The sequence below is a fragment of the Melopsittacus undulatus genome, chromosome 5, assembly GCF_012275295.1.
Source record: "Melopsittacus undulatus isolate bMelUnd1 chromosome 5, bMelUnd1.mat.Z, whole genome shotgun sequence".
Taxonomy (NCBI): domain Eukaryota; kingdom Metazoa; phylum Chordata; class Aves; order Psittaciformes; family Psittaculidae; genus Melopsittacus; species Melopsittacus undulatus.
Genome location: NC_047531.1, coordinates 7,855,683 through 7,874,963, shown reverse-complemented (window position 1 = coordinate 7,874,963; position 19,281 = coordinate 7,855,683). Strand labels below are relative to the sequence as shown.

General features: G+C 41.5%; 1 protein-coding gene across 1 annotated transcript in view; it reads right to left on the bottom strand.

The window, feature by feature from the left end:
* The window catches only part of PPM1H (protein phosphatase, Mg2+/Mn2+ dependent 1H), a 131,879-nt gene that overhangs the window by 36,698 nt on the left and 75,900 nt on the right, over positions 1-19,281 (bottom strand). Inside the window, exons 4-5 of the mRNA XM_005148064.3 lie at positions 16,731-16,843; positions 1,427-1,511 (exon numbers count right to left, since the gene is read on the bottom strand). Of these exons, the coding sequence (XP_005148121.1) occupies positions 1,427-1,511; positions 16,731-16,843 (198 nt within the window). The remainder of the gene's footprint in view (positions 1-1,426; positions 1,512-16,730; positions 16,844-19,281) is intronic.

Here is a 19,281-nt window from a genome sequence, read left to right as displayed (position 1 = left end):
TTTTCTTTGAACATGATACCCACAGATCTGGCACACTTGTTACATATAGAATTAAAGTAAACAAACAAAGGTAAGGGAATTTTCCAAATGAAAGACCAGAGAGGCTTTTCATATCAGCTGCTGTTTTCAAACATAAGCCAGAAAGGACATCAAAAGAGGAAAAAAACCCCTTGTAGGCAATGCTTTATCTATATTTCTTACAGAAGTAGTAGACTCCCAAATATTAAAGATACCTTCTATTTCAAAGGCAAACAAATAATTTTAAATGTAACTGAATTGTAAATATTTATTAGGCCTCTCTTCCATTTGGTTCGCTGAATACAAATACTCCCAAAGCACTATTTCCTCTGCAATTTTCAGCTTTAAGCCAGTGAATCTGACTAAAAATCAAACATGACAGTTGTGGAAACATTTGAAATTTTTCTTTAAACCCTTCCACCTCTGTCTTCCACCACTGGCATTTTGTCTACTCTCAAATCACAGTGCTTGGGCCAGTCCTAAGATAAGAGACACTATAAGACCAGGCAATGCCACTACACTTGCCTGTCCACCTCTTGTCAGGAAAAGGTGACAGTGAGCCTGCCTTGGTTTAAACTTTCTAAAGCTTTCTAAAAGGAAAAAGCAGAGACCAGAAGAAGCACAAAAGAATCTTAGTCACACCAGGAATGATGCCTTGACAAACACACAGCCAACTTCAACTGACTGATTCAACCATCAATGAAAAGCTCAAAGAGAAACAAGATTATTGCATGATAAACACCACCACTTATGTTTCTTGGGCAGCTTATTAGCCAACTTGGTGTATAAAGCATCCCACGTGTCCTCAGATAGTCATCTTGTCCCTTTATGGGTGCTGCTACACTAAATACACTAAATACAACTAGTCTTTCTTCACCCATCCTATCTTGCAGCTACTAATGCTCACTGACATCATCTCAAAGCTGCTTTGAGATCAAATATCTTTTCCCTGATTGAGATACTACTGGCATACAATTAAGAGCAAATGAATAAAACCCTGCAATATCATCCACACACAAAAAGCAGTCTGATATTTGATACTGTCACATGCGAAACACTGGTATGGATTGAAATACCTCTGTGGCTTGTTAGCTCTATGTTTGAATTCTCATTATTCAACATCAATGACCTACTGAAGGTCTGCAGCTAAGCAAGGTACACAAGCACAGCCATACTAATTGATGGCCTTCATAGAAGAGGTAAGGCTTCTTCCATCAGGATTTGCACCACCAGGTTTTTCTCCACATTTACTGCTGGCTAAAAGACATACATGGTTGGTCACTGGTGGTCAGTGGGTATATGCTCCTTCAGTAAGCCATAGTAACTCAGCAGCATTTGTATGAACCACAGATATCACTGGGCAATGCTTGTCATCAGCAGCACCTTATATGGTCCTCAGGTCTCTTACCAGATACTGAAGTCGCTGGCGTTCAGTCTCTGGAGTGAATTCTGAAGACATTGGAATAACTTCACCATTTCGGATTATAATAGCCCTGTAACAGTAATAAAACATTATCAGTACAGAAAAAAATGAACAAAAATTAAAACTACCCAGAAAAACACAGCGTATGGTCACACTCTTATTCTCTTCAGTCATAGCAAAACAAAGCCATTTCTTTTCTACTGAAGCTGCTAGCAGAACAAGATAGCAGTTCCTGCTCTGCATCCTTTAGGCTGGATAATAAAGTATATTTGTATATGCCAAGTTCATTTCAGAGCTTACAAAAACATCCAAGCAACAAAGGCAAGAGTTATTTCAGTTGATGTCTACAGGGTATCCTTATTAAGTGAAATGCAGACACCCAGAGGAGATGCTGCAGAATCACTGATCGTAGAACAACTCTTTGCAGGTTTTAATCCCAGTTGTGGCTGACACTGTCTAAACTACTGGCTTCGAATGACTCATGCAAGCACTTTCCAATTATTGATTGGTCATATGTCATATCAGAACATTTCTACTCCAGCAGCAAATGGAAAAGTCAAAGCAAATCCTGTTTAACACAAATTTAACTAGTTAGGTGCTGGAAGATGGCAGCTAATGGAATGACTATGGATCAACCAAATTTTACATACACTACTGCAAACAGCAGAGGAAATTCTCTCAAACACCTGCCTGTCGCCTCTTAATCTGCTATGTTACATGAAAAATACAGTCAGATTCTTCCCCGGTGTAACAGCACTGCCTGAAACACAGTCACAAGAAGGAAGAATTTACCCAGTATTCCTACCGCATTCCTCAGTCCTGTATTCACTCACAGAAGTGGGTTCTTTTATCTTTCCATTATTTACACAGCTCTATAAGTACAGTAACACTTGGTGCTTTTGAAGAGCTGGATGAACTACGTATCATCCCAAAGATTTTAATGCCTGTTTTGGAGCTGTTTCTCAACCATCAGTAGGTTAATTCAGTGTTTGAATAGCAGCAGTGTACCAGGCTTTGGTGTAGATAAAAAAAAGCAACTGTTACTTGGATTCCAGTTTCTATATGTTTTAAATGGCCTCCTTTCTGTGATCTTTTCATCCCCTTGATGTGATATTTACATGCTCTCTTACTCCTCTTGATGGTTCGATCAATTCAATGGCATTATTTCTACGCCAGGTATTCTGATGGCACTGCAATGCATCCAACAAATATGGCAGACATGCAGTGACTGAAAACCTAACCTCTAAAATCAAAACACGGGCATCTTGAGAAAACCAGCCTAGGTACAGACCAGCTTTGTAAAATTAATGGCATGGGATATCTTTCCAAACCTTCCAGATACGTCTCCAAATGATCTTCTGCATAGCTGGTATGCAAAAGGAAAGAGCATTATCAGAGAGGAAAGGAACTGTTCACATGTCTGAGATTCATGTGGCAAAGAACAGACAGGTACAGGATGGAGCTACAATGGGAGAGGTGGGAAAAGGCTCTACTGATGAGGGGAAAACAGCTCTGCTTTGACAGATAACAAATTTACTGCTCCAGGACTTCCAGCACTCCCTTGCAAATAATCCTGTGTAGAAATTACAGGTGGCAGGAGTGCAACCTACACACTGACAGCTCCCACTGGCCCTCCACTGCTACAATTAAAACCAATATTGTGTGCTTGAAATGAGACAGACATGGTGGTGGTAACTCATTAATTTCTGAAGAGACATTTATGCAGAATTTTTGATGGAGTTTTTTCCCTTTCTGAGTACATTACAGGCTTACAGAAATGCTGGTCCAATAAAAAATAATAAAGGTTTGCTTAAAAGCTTCTTTGGATTTCTGAGACAGTCATTTAAAAATTAAACCACTTAAACCTCTTTTCTGCAACAACACCTTTGCTTTTAGTTTGGCAATACCTAAGGTATTCAGCTTTGAACCAGGCTCATTTACTCAAAGACACTGAGCAGTTTTTATAGCCTTTCCATATGTAATTTGACTCACTCGAGTAAGCCTCCATTTAAGGGGACTGTGAGTTTAGTGCAGCGTAAGTACTGTGGCAACAGTCTAGAGTAGGGTGATCAAAGGAGCTGATCAGACACTAACCAAATTTTACACTCTAGTTTAAGAGAGTCATAAGGGATCTGCTGATTGCGTGCTTGCCTGAAAGAGCCAATATAAAAACACACATTGATATAACTGCTAGTGTGTCAGGCTAATTTTCTAATTATCCTTTGCTTCCCCTTTAATCACCATTTCCACAGGAAATCCATATTTTAAAGACCACTCAGACCAGTCTGGGTTCACCTTTTTCTTTGTGCACACTGACATACTTCCTATATACGTTGATAGCTATCATTCTCACTTCTATGGGTAGAATTGGGCCCTGAGGGACTCACATCATATAAAAAGCAATTCAGAGGCGAGTGGGTCAACCTTTCATGGCTCAACTTATTTTCACTAGAAATTGCAGCCACCTGGGATGAAAAGCACAACCCAGCACAAGAGAAAATAATCTTTGGAGGGGGGGAATTAAAGCAATGCTGTTGATACCTGATAAAACACAGCCTCAGTTTTATGTTTTTCATTAATGTTTTCAGCAGTTGGACTTTATTCAACTTGAAAGTTACAGCTGCTCATAAGAGTCAGATGATTTGATCCGAGGAATTAGACAGCTCTAGATATGAGTAAGGGGAGGGATGCAGACATGCATGTACAGGTTACTGGTCTGAATTCAGCTGTGGTGGGCTCTTTATCTTCTTACCCGGCTCTTTACCTTTCTGCACTAGCTGGTCAGCCATCTCATGACAGCAAAGTGTATTTCTGACAGCCCGAGTGACAAAAATGGGGACATTCATCAGCCATCTCACTGGAGAGGCTGGGTGCGAAAGCCTGGTCCGGGAACCACTCTACTCAATGGGCTTTTCCCCTGTGATTGAAGAGATGCCGAATCAGGCCCTAATTGGGTTTGGAGACTGAACTGCCCTTTCCATGACCTCGCAGTGACAGAGCTGCCAAGCACTGGCTGAAGGCTTTTCCCACCAAGCAACCTCCAGAGCCCTGAATTCAATAGCCCAAAGTCAATAACTGCTCACAGGGAGGGAGCCTGGCTGACGCAGCAGCCACAAACAGCCCAGCAACTGCTTTTAGAGACCCACTCTATACGATCGTACAGGACAATTAATTTTGACTTTATGCCTCCTAATGGACTAAGCAGCAACATGGTGCTATGTGAACATTACTGCTTCTGCCGTGCATGAAAGATGCATGTACACCATGAAATAGTGCTCTGAAAGCATTTAGCTCCCCGCACATTGTGGAAATATGAATGTATTATTTTATACCAGAATACAGCTGTCCTATTAAACTGTCAGAAACAGCTACACAGGAAGCAAGAGGAACTCGAAGAGATGCAATGCCCAGAGAGCATCCGATTCTGCCATGTTTAATAGTGACATTTTAATTTCAGCCACACTGGTGAAACACATTATAGCAGAGCCACAGGGTGAGCCTGCCAAAGGCAGACAGATGATTCATGTTTGCAGGGAACAACTATGTCAACACTAACCAAATATTCGCTGCTGACAAGGTTGCTTCAGACCCATACCAGCCATTAATTTATATCACCAATGAAGCAGTAATTGAAAAACAAAAGTTTTTTTGGCAGCATAGGAAACTGGGAATCACAGATCTGCAGCCCCCTCAGTGTATCACCCTCCAAGCTCTGTCGCTCTGATACTCTCTCTACACAGCATCATCCACAGTGAGCAAACAGGAGAAACTGCTCTTAGTCTTGAGGCCATGGAGGCCATTAAGTCACTTATTTTGATCCCTTCTAAAAAAAATATAGATTTCCCTTCATCTTGAACCAAGCTATCTAATTCTCCACCCACAGAACTACAGGATTGTACTTGCCCCTGCATTTCGCAGATACGTGCTCTGCATGACTAAAAAAGTATGTTCACTAATCCAAACCTGATAAATATTAACAGCAAACAGGAATATACTGGGGAAAAATAAGCCCCCAAAACACAGCTAAAGTAATTTAAAATGGAAGTAGTAAGAATCTGATTTTTTATCTCTCCTCAAGCTACTTCACTGAGTTTTTCTTATCCAGAGAAGCCGTGCCTTGAGTAACTAAGTGTGGAGCAAGAGATGTGCCAGTGCTTTGGTGCGTAAGGTGGGACTGGCACAGTCATAGCACATCCTGCAGTGGCCTAAGTCTGCTCAGTCACAAGGAAATGCAAAGAAACACCAGGAATTTAAAAGGCTGCATGTAAACCTACAGAAAATACAACATTTATCTTCTGAATTGACACAAACTGCATAGTCCATGGTCACAGTCCAAATTCACAGAGAACCTTAACTATATGGTTATTTTCTATATTCAGATTCAATACTTTAAAGACGTATTCGATGCTTTAGTATATATCCCCTTTTAAAAAGTGTGGTGAAGGAAGCAACAAAAGGGTAAAAATCTGCTGCTCTGTTTTACTGCTGCTGTCATACTCAGGATGTAGCAACAACACTGGCTTAAATACTAACGTATCAATTGCTTTGCATTTTAAATATGCATAAAACAACCACCTCTCATTGAATCAAGCAGGGTTTGGGTTTGTTTTCTTTTTTCTTCTTTTGTGAAGAACACAGTCAGCTCAGAAGTACACAGCATCCTTTCTGAGTTTCTTATGAGAAACAAACAGAGGGAAACTCATGCATTTTAGGGGGAGCTATTGTTAGTTACTCTCATTTAATCATACAGAGAAAGAAACACTTTAGTGAACAAGGTCAAAAGTGTAATTTCACTGCTGCCATGGGTCTATTGGGATTCTGGTGCTCAAAACAAAGAGGCATCTCCTACTGTTAGGAGTATTCAGGGGACACCCTGATTCCATTACACACTTTTTGAGCCAAAAAATATTTGAAACACAACATTAAAGTACATTTCTACAACAGAGGACAAAAATCTGGTAAAGGTGACAAGGAGAGACCATTTGGAAAACCCTTTTTGACAGTGTATATCAATTCCAAGCCACAGGGAGGATGTATCTATTTTGTCAAAAGGTGTTAAGCATTGTGGATTCAGTACAGATGAAGCAGAACTGTCTGGCCTGTCTGAAGGGGTATTAGAAATGTGTCAATGGAAAAGAAAGAGGGATTAAACTGACAGAAAGAATAAGGCAGGGTTTTATTACACTGAAAGGGGAACCAAGCAGTAGATTTTAATTAGGTGTGTCACAAAATAGCTGAGAAAAAAAAATCCTAGAACTATGAAATCAGTCTACATGGGTACTTGTTTACTATGGTAACTAAATGCATATATTTAAAGAAGCCAAGGAAGAGTAATGCTAATGTCTGGTGAGCTACAAACCAGGTTTATGTTTACACTTTCCTAACCGCTAAGAAATTACAGAAGATTATTATAATAAGATTAAAAACCCCAAAAAGTGTTTCTGTCCTCTTTAAATGAAGTACTGGAACTTACAGCCATCATGATTACTGATGACTTTTAATACATTCAGCCCTGGCACCTTGGTTTCACTTATTATGGACTGAATTACTCTCCCTTAGTCCCATGCAGACTCATTTCTCAATGTTTCTTTAGAAACCAGGTGAACAAACACCTCACTGCACTGGCAGTAATCATGGAACTACAGTGCAAAGCCTTTAAATGATTTCCTTAATTTTATGAATTAAGGCAGGCTGGGGATAGTGAAACAAACCATTATATAATGTTTAGCTGGCATTAAAACAGGTCCCAGTGATGACATATCCATCACCATAAAACTCAGAGGTGAAAGTAGCAACCCTCAGCAACACCAATGGAAAAACACCCTGGTCACCTCCCACCTGCAATACCCAAGAGATGCTTCAAAAATGCCTCAACTCCTACTCGGCATCGCTACCAAGAATAAAACAAGCAACAACCCAGGGAAGGGAGGGAGGGAATGAAAATTGCCTCAGTCCTCGTTTTCCATCCACTGCCACTCAAGTCCTGCCACCCTGGTTTCTTCTCATTTTTGCAGCACTAACATCAGGCTGTCCACAGAAATATTGTGACAGAATAGAAACACTGGATCATTTCTTTTTTCCCAGACAAAGCTAGCCAGTCTTAAGAGGGAACACACTCTTCCTGCTTATACCCCCTCCTGTCACAGTGTAGTCTAATTGTGCACACCCTGCTTAAAACAGGCTGCTCGGACCCATTCATTCATCACCTGGGGCATCTTCAGCTCCCTGAAGCCAATAAAAGGTGCAAGAACTTGCCTTGGTGAAGTGCTGCCTAAGTAACTTCCTACAGGAATATGCTTCAGCCTTTCCTGCAGGAACAACGAGGAGCCCTCCCAAACTGGCTGCTAAGGCCTTTTGCAGACTGCCAGGCACCCTGGCTGCTCTGAGGGTTAAAAACTCTGCAGCTCAACTGCCAAGTACATCCCTGCTCCAACAAGACACCTGCCTGGTGTTCCCAGGCATTTCATTCAGGGGCCTTTTTTCATGTCCTCACACCAGTATGGATCCAAGCACGCTACATCTCTCCTGTGGCAACATGAGAACCTGCTCCTGCCTTTGAAAAGGACCAGGGAAAGAAATGATGAAATCCAGTCCCTGCAAGAAACCCTGAAAATCATCTTTCAGAGGCACCTACAAGCATATGAGCTGGTCCTGTGCACACATGTGTAGAGCTTTACATTGTTTCCAGTTACCCAATTCATTCATATTTATATTTCTAATGCTTATTTAGTACTTCTTGTGGAGAAAGCCTCTGGGCAAAATGAGGCTGCTGATATACTCTAAAGCCACTGTTGCAGCGCTCTGTTTTTTCTCAATGAATTGTATTATTTTTAATAAAGGATCACAAATGGGCAAATAAAAGCTGATTCTCAAAGCAAAATAATATTCATAGATTTCTATGGAATGGCTTACTTCTCATCTACACCAGCACCTGAGCCAGTCAGCTTCTTCCTTACTGCCACCAACAAAAATCTGAATCTGTAGAACTGATCTCATATTCTATCCCATGTATTCAACTAACAACTTAGCAAGCAGAAGTTAAAGGGATTTGCTACAGCTGGCAGCCCCCTCTGCCCTGTATATTGCATCCAACAGTGAGAAGCACTTGGACACCATCAACACTAACTAAATTACTTCAGTTGTTTCTGCATCACTACTCGTTGTACAGTTTACAGGGCAAGACAGCCTGGTAAAGACAGTGCCTGGTCATTTCTGACCCCACGAGCTGCATGCTTCCAGTTCTCAGTGCCTCTTTGGCAAGCTGCAGCTTCACTCCAATGGGACTCTCCTGTGAATTCCCTGCTCTAGTTTAGCTCCCCAAGTGTATTGCTGGTCTGATGCAATCTAAGTATGGAGTTATTATTAGCAGTTGACTTATTATTAGCAGTTGGCTTTATTAAGTGTTTCATTTTAGGGCTAATTACATATTTTTTCATACTGCCACAGATGGCACTGGCTATCTGTATTGCATATGATCTCTGCTTGTTTGAATGGGAAAGTAACTTTTTCTACTGAATCAGTGCTGACTTTCTATTTTTACCTATACACTTCTAATATTATCTACACTGGTTCCAGTAGCACTAAACCAAAGCAAATGTACTAAACTAAAATGCTTTGTAATTAATTTGTACTTTTCCATTGGTTTACATTTGAACCCACTGATCTTCCAGAGAGCAGTTCAGCTGGTAGCTAGGAAGCTATTACAAGCCAGATTACAGTGAGTTTATAGTGATACTGCTATCAAACAAAAACTGCCCAGCATCCTTAGGCTGAAGATTTGCTGCCCTCACGGGATTCATTTTGCCCATGATGATTTCACTGTATTCTTCATTTGAACACAGCTAGGTCCAGGGTTGCGATGATGATCCACCAGCACATTTCTGTATCAGGGCTGAACAACATGCTGCCAATTACTCAGGCCGTGCCAGGGAAATGAACAAAGAAGTGCAGTCACGTCTCTGCGGCCAGCTTTGAGCCTCAGGACTGGTATCTGTGGAATCAAAAGTCTTTTCCCTGCTGTCCAGGATATCACATTCATCTCCAGGACGAGTTACTATGGCAACTAAACCTGGGCTTAGTGGATGAAGGCATTGCTGTGCAAGTCAGTGTTTATTCTGCCAGTAATATGGCTGCGATATGGCTGACCACGTAAGATGGAAGAAGCACGCATTTCCCTCCCTTCCCCATCTTCACTCTCTCACCGCTGAGGAAGCCAGAATGACTTTCAGCACCTAACGCATCACATCTACTTCAATCTCAGCTGTTCTGCTTAAATCAGTGGCAGCTGCAGGATACTGGAACAAGCTGGACTGAGAAGTAAAAGCAGGCTGAAAGCAGCACTCTCTGCTCACTCTGCATGAGTGAATTTTTACCTATGTCCTTCTTCATTCACCCACACAAGTGACAAGGCTTGAAGCCCTTGCTAAAAACCCCCAGAGCAGGGCTCAGACTACACTGCATAGCTGCTGTTAAGACTGAATGGCCTGGGCTGCCTGGCAAGCTCACAGTATTCAGGGGATGACAAAAGCTTTCCAACACAGTAAGGACAGCAGCAGATTTGAAACATTCACCAAGCAAGCCTGGGGTGCTACCCCAGTCCCTCCTCTCATAGCATGCATGGGAGCTAGCGGTCCAGGCATCCAAGCCTGCTCAGCATGCCTGGGCCCTGGCCATATAACACTGGAATGAGGAACCTGCAGGTGTCTCTGGGGTCAGCTACAAAGGCACAGATTAAGAAAAAGATGGTTTTGAGCTTTAAGCACTGCACTGGGAGATCTGGATTCTGGTATATTTGCTTATACCACGAGCTGCCTCTATTAGAGGTCACAGGCTTTTTATGTATCAGTAAAGTGCTGGTAAAAAAGTGATTAAAATGACATCTTTGTACCCTTTGCCCTTCTTGCCTCAGACATTATAAACTCTACAGGCTACACACAAAGATGCTATTATAGTGGGAGTTTTTCCTCGATTAGCGCTTAAAGTCACCAATAAAAATAGGCAGCAGGGGAATTTATACTTACACTGGCAGCAACCAGCTTTTTTTTGTCTGAGTTTTGCTGGTTTCAGTTTTTTCTTCCTTTTTCTAAAAACTGACAACCTATGAGAATTAAAGTTAACAGAATTCATCGCTCCTGGACACTAATACAAATGAACTGCAGCTTTCCAGTTTGCTGGTATCACTTCAGTAGCCAAAATTCCTCTCCTTCCTCATAATCTGGAGCATACGGACTTCCTGGGTAGATGATGCCTGCGTGGTTAGGACCAAAGACTTAACTGGATCTGCCGCTCACTGAGAATGTTTACAATGGCTTCAACACCTGTTAGATTGCCATAGACATTGCTAAGACATACCCTCTCCCAAGGAAAACAAATGAGTCTGAAGATGAGGCAGGACATTAGCTTTGTTTTCAAAAGCCTATGAACATTTCCTGCCAAATGAATAATTTCTGCCAAGTCAGTGCTGCGTGGGATGCGCCAGCACCCTGGGACTTGTCATTCACTGCACTGCTAGGAAACACCCTTCCTCATCACTGCACTTTGAGCGCAGCAACTTCGTTCTGATCCAACACCTTTCCTCCACACCTCACTTGAAGTGTTTCCTGAAGTGCCTCCAAAAGCTTTACCCAGCACAAACCCCAGGAATATCTGAGGCTGCTGCTATTCCTACGAATCCTTCACTCTTGCTTCTCTTTGGAAGGAGCCCAAGCATGAGAAAAGGAGCAGAAGTGCTTTCTGCAGGCCTGCAAGTCAGGCTTCTATGGAAAAGAAGCTGAGGAAACAGATATGGGACTTGGCCCATCTTAGTGTGACTAAGACGCCATGTTCTTTTCCAGCTTTTTTGTTAGGCAGGATCAGACTTCCCTACCTACCAAACTATAGTCAGTGAAGGAGAGAATGTGTGTGGGGGAGACTTGCTTCCTCTTGAATTCAGTCTCTCCTCACTCCACAGGCTCCTGAGCAGACCAGCCTTAGGTTATCATGTGCCCTGAAATGATCAGACATTTATTATTTTCAAGTGATTCTGATAAAGAATTAATAATAATCAAAAAAAGGGATGTGCACATTCATTGGCCAAAATACAATCCATAAGTGTTGCTCTCGCCACTTTGGAGGCATCTTTTGAGTATTTGGAGGAATGAGAACTTCAGAGGATAAACAGAAATTGCCACCGATTGCATGGTCCCATGGTGGAAAGGCTCTGTGTGTGGTTCAGAGATTCACAGCAATTTCTGTCCCATCTTTAGGAGGAGAGAGGAAAAAGAATGCTTTTCCAAATACTGCAGGCTTGGAGAAGCTTAGTAACTGAGTTAGTCTTTCCTCTAGAGACCTCTAAGTCTCTAGTATAAAGCACAGTTATTGTTGTTTATGCAGACACAGATGTAAGGAGACAGAGAGGGCAGACCACTCAAGGAAAACAGGGCAAATTTAGATTAAAGATAATAGTTCATAAAGTCAGAAAATTAAGCTTTCTTAAAAATACTCTAAAAACCAAAGGCTAAAGAAAATTAGCTCTACAATAATAATATACTAGGATGCTTTATGGTTTCCATCCTTACATGGTATTAGTGCTTCTGGCAAAAATCACCCTGCCGGACTGCCTTGATGAAGATACCGTGAACCACAGAAATGGGTCGGAATCATCAATTCTGACTTCTCAGAAATTCTACTCAAGCTACAGTTCCAGTCAGCAGGTATGAGGCTCTTTCCATGCCTCTCCCATTTACTTCATAAAAGCAGATTAATACTCCAAATTTGACTTCCTACAATGAGAACTGTGCATGGGGGAAGCAGCTGACAACCACCATGACAAAGAAGAGAAGGAAGTATAAATGTAGTGAGATTCAACACAAGCAGCAAATCCAGGAAGAACTGAAACAGTAAACAAAGTAGAACTCAATGTTCAGTTCACTGTTTTATTACACTGGGAGAAGTTGGTGTTATAAACACACTCTCCCACATATGGATACCTGAAACACCAGTGAAGTTGTGTAACCTGCACCCACACAAAAATGCCACAAAACCCAACCACTCAATGAGTTCCTATCATTTAACAATCCCGAACACCTTAGCATTCATTCTGCACTTGCTTCTGAACACGATGTTCAAGCAGACAGTGAATATGCCCTGAAAACTTAAGCATAGGGGAGTAAAAGCAAGGAGGCAGAAAGATGATAAAAAAGCTGATGAAGCAAAGCAAAAAATTCAGTAACCTTGCAAGTCTGTGAAGCCTCTGAAACATCAGGCTCTTTGCTTTGATCCCATGTTCTGCCAATAAATCAAAAAAGCCCAAGAACCCATAGCAGATTTAGTGAGTGTTTCAGGGCCTATGGAAAAGTCAAATCAACTTGTGATGTTCTGCTCTTGTATAATGATAAAAGCACTGCTACCCTACACAGCTCCCAGCACAGCACAAAATGGCAGTGCCTGCAGTCTCTGAGCAGCTCCTTATCCAGACAACACAAAAGCCAGAAGAACACTTGTACCAAAGATAATTAATATGATCATATTGCATTACCGTCACCGTAGTGATATTGGGCTAATGTTATGTTGCATGAGGCTTTACAATAATTGGGCAGTAATCAGTGAAAACATTAAGTCCCTATTTTACTACTGCTTCATCACTAGCTATAAAATAACATCTTAATAAAGAGCATAAAACTAAAAAGAACTGAGATTAACAAGGCGTGTTACGGCAGTTTAGAAGTAAAAGTCATTTTAACAATGTAAAACAGAACAATACTGTTTAAAAGAATGAGCAGAGAAGATTTACTATTCCTTATTAAAAACAAAGCAGCTATTCCAAGAGCCTGGCCTAGTTACCATAGTGTGTGTGTCAAACTGGTAAGCAAACAACAGCATCTCAATGCTTACCAGAAAAGCACTATATCCTGGATTGACTATAGCACTGTTGGCCTCCAATTACACAACCTTGCATGGACAATGCTAACCACTAAAAGGAAGGAAGAAGAGAGAGAGGGAAACACCACATTCTGACCAATATTCATACATGAATTTTGATGGTACAAGTAGGTATATTTATGGCAGAGTTCAAGAATGATCTGACAAGCCATTAGAGGATGAAAGTGGCTCCCTCTGCATTGTTTTTATCAGGCTTTGAATACATCACCTCATTTTTAGAAGGGCTCTGGTATCATGTGCAGTTATCATATAATTATTACAGGACTGTGATTGCATCATTAGCAGAAGTTTAATTATATCATTGACATTAGTGATGCCATAACACCAAGCTCAATAATAGTTCATAACAAAACCTACAATTAGCACAATTTTTCCTCCCTTTTACACCAACCAAAAGTGTTCATCTTGGAGAAGCCTAATAGTCCATACAGAAGTGAGCTAGGGCTGAACCTGAAAGGATCGCTGGCTGGTAATTTAGTAATATGGTAATTAAAGTCTTTTCATGATGTAATTACACATCAACTACAAAAGGACAGCTGCTATACAACACTGTCAGGGTACGTGGCATGAAATGATTAGATTTGAGAAGCTTTGGTGGTTAAACTGAATACCACAGACATCAGTCTGAGGTATATCTGGCACCGCATAGCACATTATTATTCCAGTCTCATACTTGGTGTTTCCTTAGTCTCATTATGATAGTAACAGTTTGTTACACATACCTTGGTCCTACGACAGCAGAAGTGCTCAAAAACCACCTTTTAAAGCTGTTTTGAAATTGCCTGGAATTAAAAGACTTAACCTTCTTCCAGGAAGAAGCAGTACACATGAAGTCTGCATGAATCCAGAATGTTTATTTCCCATCCCTGCAGCGTAAAACATTCCCTCACAGACTCCTGTCTGTGGGAAATGTAACTTGATTTATTTGTAGGCATTTTTCCAGTGGGGGAGTAGAGAGGGGAGAAGAATGAGGACAGAAAAGAGGCACAAACGAGTAGGTGAACTCAAAGAAACTGAAGCTTGGCTGAGGAACTAATGGTTTTGGCATCTAATTCTAACAGCAACAAGCAGAAGCCCCCTGGTTGGGTGAAAAAACAAACCCACTCTTCTTCTCGAGAGCAGACTGTTTTTAAAGTAGTTTCCTTATTGTATTTCTCACCGCCCTCATCTGTATCTGTACAAACTGTGAAGCTGACCACATGAGGCATGACACAGCAAAAAGGAACATATTTTTCCAACTAACACGAATAAAACTTCTTGGCTACATGACTGGGCTCTTAAAAATACAGGAATGCACTGTTCACCCTGGCAGCAGGCAGACAACCTCAGAGCTGCTTTTCTAGTCCTAAAATGTCCTTTTAGCGACGAGGAGCAGCTTAGATGTTTTACAATAGATGTTTTATTTTCTCCCCCTCACACAAAGGAAGTGGGGAGTTCATGGAAGAGACCCAGATCAACTGATCATCTATGCTTTAAAGCTTTTATTTTATTGAGCTAGGAAAATCTAGAAGTGGGCTTATTTGAAAGATTTGGGGAATCCAGAGGATTCTCCTCAGAGTGAAGAAGGTTTCTGTGAGGTCCATTTGGTAAGCACAAAACCAAACAATTAGGTTTTTCTGGAGTCCTTCCTTGGTCAAACAAGACCCAGCCTTGCCAATCGCTCCCATTCTAATTTCTGCTCTTTCTCTTTTTCTGAAGAGATGTTTGGGATGGGCTTAATGAACATTCAAGGCCTCTTGAAGACTTAAATGTCTTTGACTACAGTGGGCACTGGCACCAATGCAGGGTCACTATCAGCAAGAGTTTCTTCCCATCGAGTATCAGAGACTGCATGGAGCAGAGGCTGCTCTTGGGCAACGGCAAGCAGCCTGTCCCAGACTTCTCAGAACAAAGATTTCAACTGCCCTGAAGTAGGTCCTGCATGGCCAGTTTCACATAGAACACTTTTAAGAGACAGTAAAGCAATTTAGCCAACACAATGCAGGAGACTCAACTGTACTTCAAGTGCAGTATCACAAAAACCCATGATTATTTCTAATTTAATGGCAAGAGAGATAGAATGCAGTGCAGTTAGTGGTTCTGATGACTGGATAGGTGGTCTGTTCAAACATGTTAGCAGCTACCCTCTGTGAGGACTCACTTGACATTTTATGTGAAAAGGAGGTTCAAATATGTCACTTGTCAAGAAGAATTCAGTGAACAATATGCAATATATAAAGCAAATTCAGCACCTTAGGAACAGCTATTCACCAACATGAAAAGAATAGGAACTTTATGCACAAACGATGTATCTGACTTCCTACACAGTTTAAAGCAGCAAGAGGCAATAAAAATGTTAGGTTTAAACTACAACACTCTTTGCTCAAGTGCCGCCCCTGTAAGTATACATACTACAAACATTAACTGTATATGCACAAACCTTAAACTCAAATGTATAACCACAGCAGTTTTCATCTGAAGACAATTTGGTTCGATACCTTTGCAGACTGTAATTACTCAGCTGTTAACTGACAGAATACAACAGCAGTCCTTATCATGTGGGGAACTACCCTCCCTAGCCTGCCTATGCAGAGCACTGCCAAAAGAGACTCATGAAGGTCTGAAGTCTTGCAAGGATAGCCTCATTATCCCTCTCTGGTGGTGGTACTGATAGAGTGAGAGAGGGGGAAAGAATGTAAATGGGAGATTTCCAGTATGCTCCTAGCTTTAGATATCTCTGAAGACGCAGGAAAAGTTGTCACCACAAGTCTTCAGGCTTCCAGCTTCAATATAACAAAGCAATAACTGAACAACAGCATCCAGTTCTGGGAAACGGACAAGTCCACAAGCCAGAACAGGCCAAAGTAAAAATCCTAACCTGTGATAATCTGTCTCCCTCCTCTCCTCCCCCACTGAAAGAGTAGCAGCCATTTGCCTACAGATGACTACCTTCAATTATAAAAAATCTAAGAACAAGGTGGCCTATCGAGACTAAGGCCATTGACAGGAACCACATCTTCCTACTGAACCAGTACAGCCCTACCAGCTGTTCCAGATGTGGTCCTCTTGTTGTTGTCCAACACACAATTCTACTACACACCCAACATCTCTTCTGTTTCAACATGTCTTTAGTCTTCCCACTTCCCTGCAACAATCAAGTCATTCGAAAACTGCAACAGGGCCACAAGTGTTGTCAAACTCCTTGACTGCAACCACCATTCAACAAGCTACTAGAATGTTACCACTGCATTAATCTCTGTGAGAACCATTAAGTGTCCAGACAAGAAACAGAATCTTCTTGTGATACAGTTTGCAACTAAGGAACTTGGTAACACCAGATCTGGTGAATTTAAGGTGATGGAATGGTTTGGGAGACACCACACTTACTCACCTGCTATCACCAGCGTTTGCCACATAAAGCTTCCCCAATAAATACACCACCACAAGGGCTGTGCAGCCGCCAGAAATATTATACACGGTCCTCTCTCGCTCTATTTGCAAATCCTATGGGAAAAGAGAACAGCATTTATAAAGACAGCATTGCAATTAATGTTTTAGGAAATGAAGATCCCCCTAAGAAAAGAAAACACTGAATCTATCTTAAACTACACATCCCACTGGTTTTCTTTACTGTTGCAGCTTTGGCCAAATGGTCAGGGAGAAGAACAGAAAGTCGAGGAGTACCCATTACATGTGGCACAAAGATGTCTGAGGAAATTAGGACAGGAGATTGTAAAACATCAGGCACCAAGGAACAAATGGCAACTCCGAGGGATGCAAGGGAATTTGCTACAGAAAAAGCACAATGAAGGCAAAGATAAATGTACCTTAACAACAGGTACCTGGTGGTATAATTGGAGAGTGATTTGCATAAACAGCAACAAATTAATGAGACCTGGCTATGACATGAATAACTACCTACTCTCCAAAAGGGATGCTAAGACTGCAAAGCATATACCTTTACAAACAACAGCAAAACACACTCATGCCACTCAGAAACAAAGGGGATTGGTGGATGTTAAACTTGTTAAGGGAGTGGGAGGGGGGGAAGGTCAGTAGAGCAGTATTTACTGAAAAATACTAGGCATTCACAATGTTTCCAGGATGAACCACAGTATTTAACCATATGTCTCATCTCACTGCTTTTGTGAGGTCCTGAAAAGCCTTCTTTATGCATGTCACAGGCCCAAATTTCAGGAGGTACATACCTACTCAGATAGCTCTTCCTGCGTTTAGTTTCCAACTGATTCTAAGAAATATTATCTATAAAAAAAGTCCTCCTGCTTAATAGAAGTGGAAAACACAAGTCACATCTGTCATCAACAATCAGTCAAGTCCAGGAGTGAAAAAAAATACATGAATACGTACATATATATATATGTAAAATCCTAGGAAAGCTTGGAGAACACAAAGGACACGTAAATGAGCTGCTTTCCAGTACTGCATACATTTTAAACAAAACCTGAAGTGTATGCCAGTGAGTTAATTATGCTGTCTCTTCGTTTAGGTTGGGGTAATAACACAACATGTTACAGATTACCCTCCTCTCCTGTGTCCAGAATCAAATCCAATTTCAAACCAGACTGAAATTTGTAATATTTGTAATACCAGATACAAACAGGGAGCATCGTTTAATATTACTATTGCTAAGGACTGGCAGATCTCTTCCAGCTAAACCCTGTTTATTTGTATGTGGTTTTTATTATGAATGTATTTGTTTGCCTCTGTGTGTGTATGCAGTATGTGTGTGAGCTATACTTCAGCCATTTTCATATTTGCACTGAGCAACAAACAGCTCAAATTGTCCATGCCTTGGGGTACGGGATTTAGAGCTTTATTTCAGAGCTAAATTTATCTGAGGAAAAGCACCACAACAAATGCAAACCATGACAGCTGCAATTTGATTGAAAACCTGCAGAGTCGGAGGAGGGCAGGGAGCATCCTTTGTTTCCTACAGATTCCAGGGGAGGGAGGTGACCTGGGGCAGCAGCGGGTACGCTTGGGTCGCTATCCTGAGCCGGCTGGACAGAGGTGACTCCCACAATAACGTAACTCCTCGGTGGCTGGGACCGATCCCATCTATGCCATCAGTACAGGACTGAGGAGGACGGTGTGGCAGGGAGAGCAAGAAATGCTCAGCGCTGCCCAACAAGGCCATCCTCTGCTGCACAGGAGAACTGCACTCTGCTGCAGAGAGACTCGGGGTCTGACGGCTCATTCACTTCCAGTTTTGCCTTTTTTTTTCCCCTCTTTTTTGAGGGAGAGGTGGGGACAGTGCAGATCAGGAGGAGAACTCCTCCAAGCTAAAAATCAAACCTCTCAGAACCTTTGGTCACAGACATGGGCCTGTTATAAATGCCTCTTTATCTAATCTCGCCATAGAGAAGCTGATTTTCCTCCCCATGGTTTCTATATATTTTTAAACTAAGCTGAAAAGAGCAGTTCAAAGGAAGCAGACGTTTCTAACCATCAAAATAAGTTAAACTTACAAATACTACAGTGGATTTTCCAGGCACTGCCAGGAATTTTAAACAACCTTCCTCTCTGCAGGTCAGAGCATCCTCTGAGACCTTCACACAATGTACAATTCCTCACCTGGTTTCAGATCTGTCACACGTACAACTTTGCAAGTGCTGGAATGCCGAAATTAAGATTTATTTCTTTCAAAAAGCAGTGTTCAGAAGCATCAGTTATAGGAGAGGAGATGGATAATCCTTAGGGCCTCATTCTCAGTTTCTTTGACTTAAACTAGAATGGTGTACAGGCTTTTTCTTGAATCATTGCTGTTCATGGGATCTTGCATCTAGTTGCTGTTCAGAACTTGAATTTACTACCATGGCTTGCCAGGGTATATTCAGTGCCACTTTTGATTTGATATTACAGACTTGACATTCCCTTTCTTGGGAAGAAGGGAAGGTTTTCTGACAGCTCAACAAGATTTC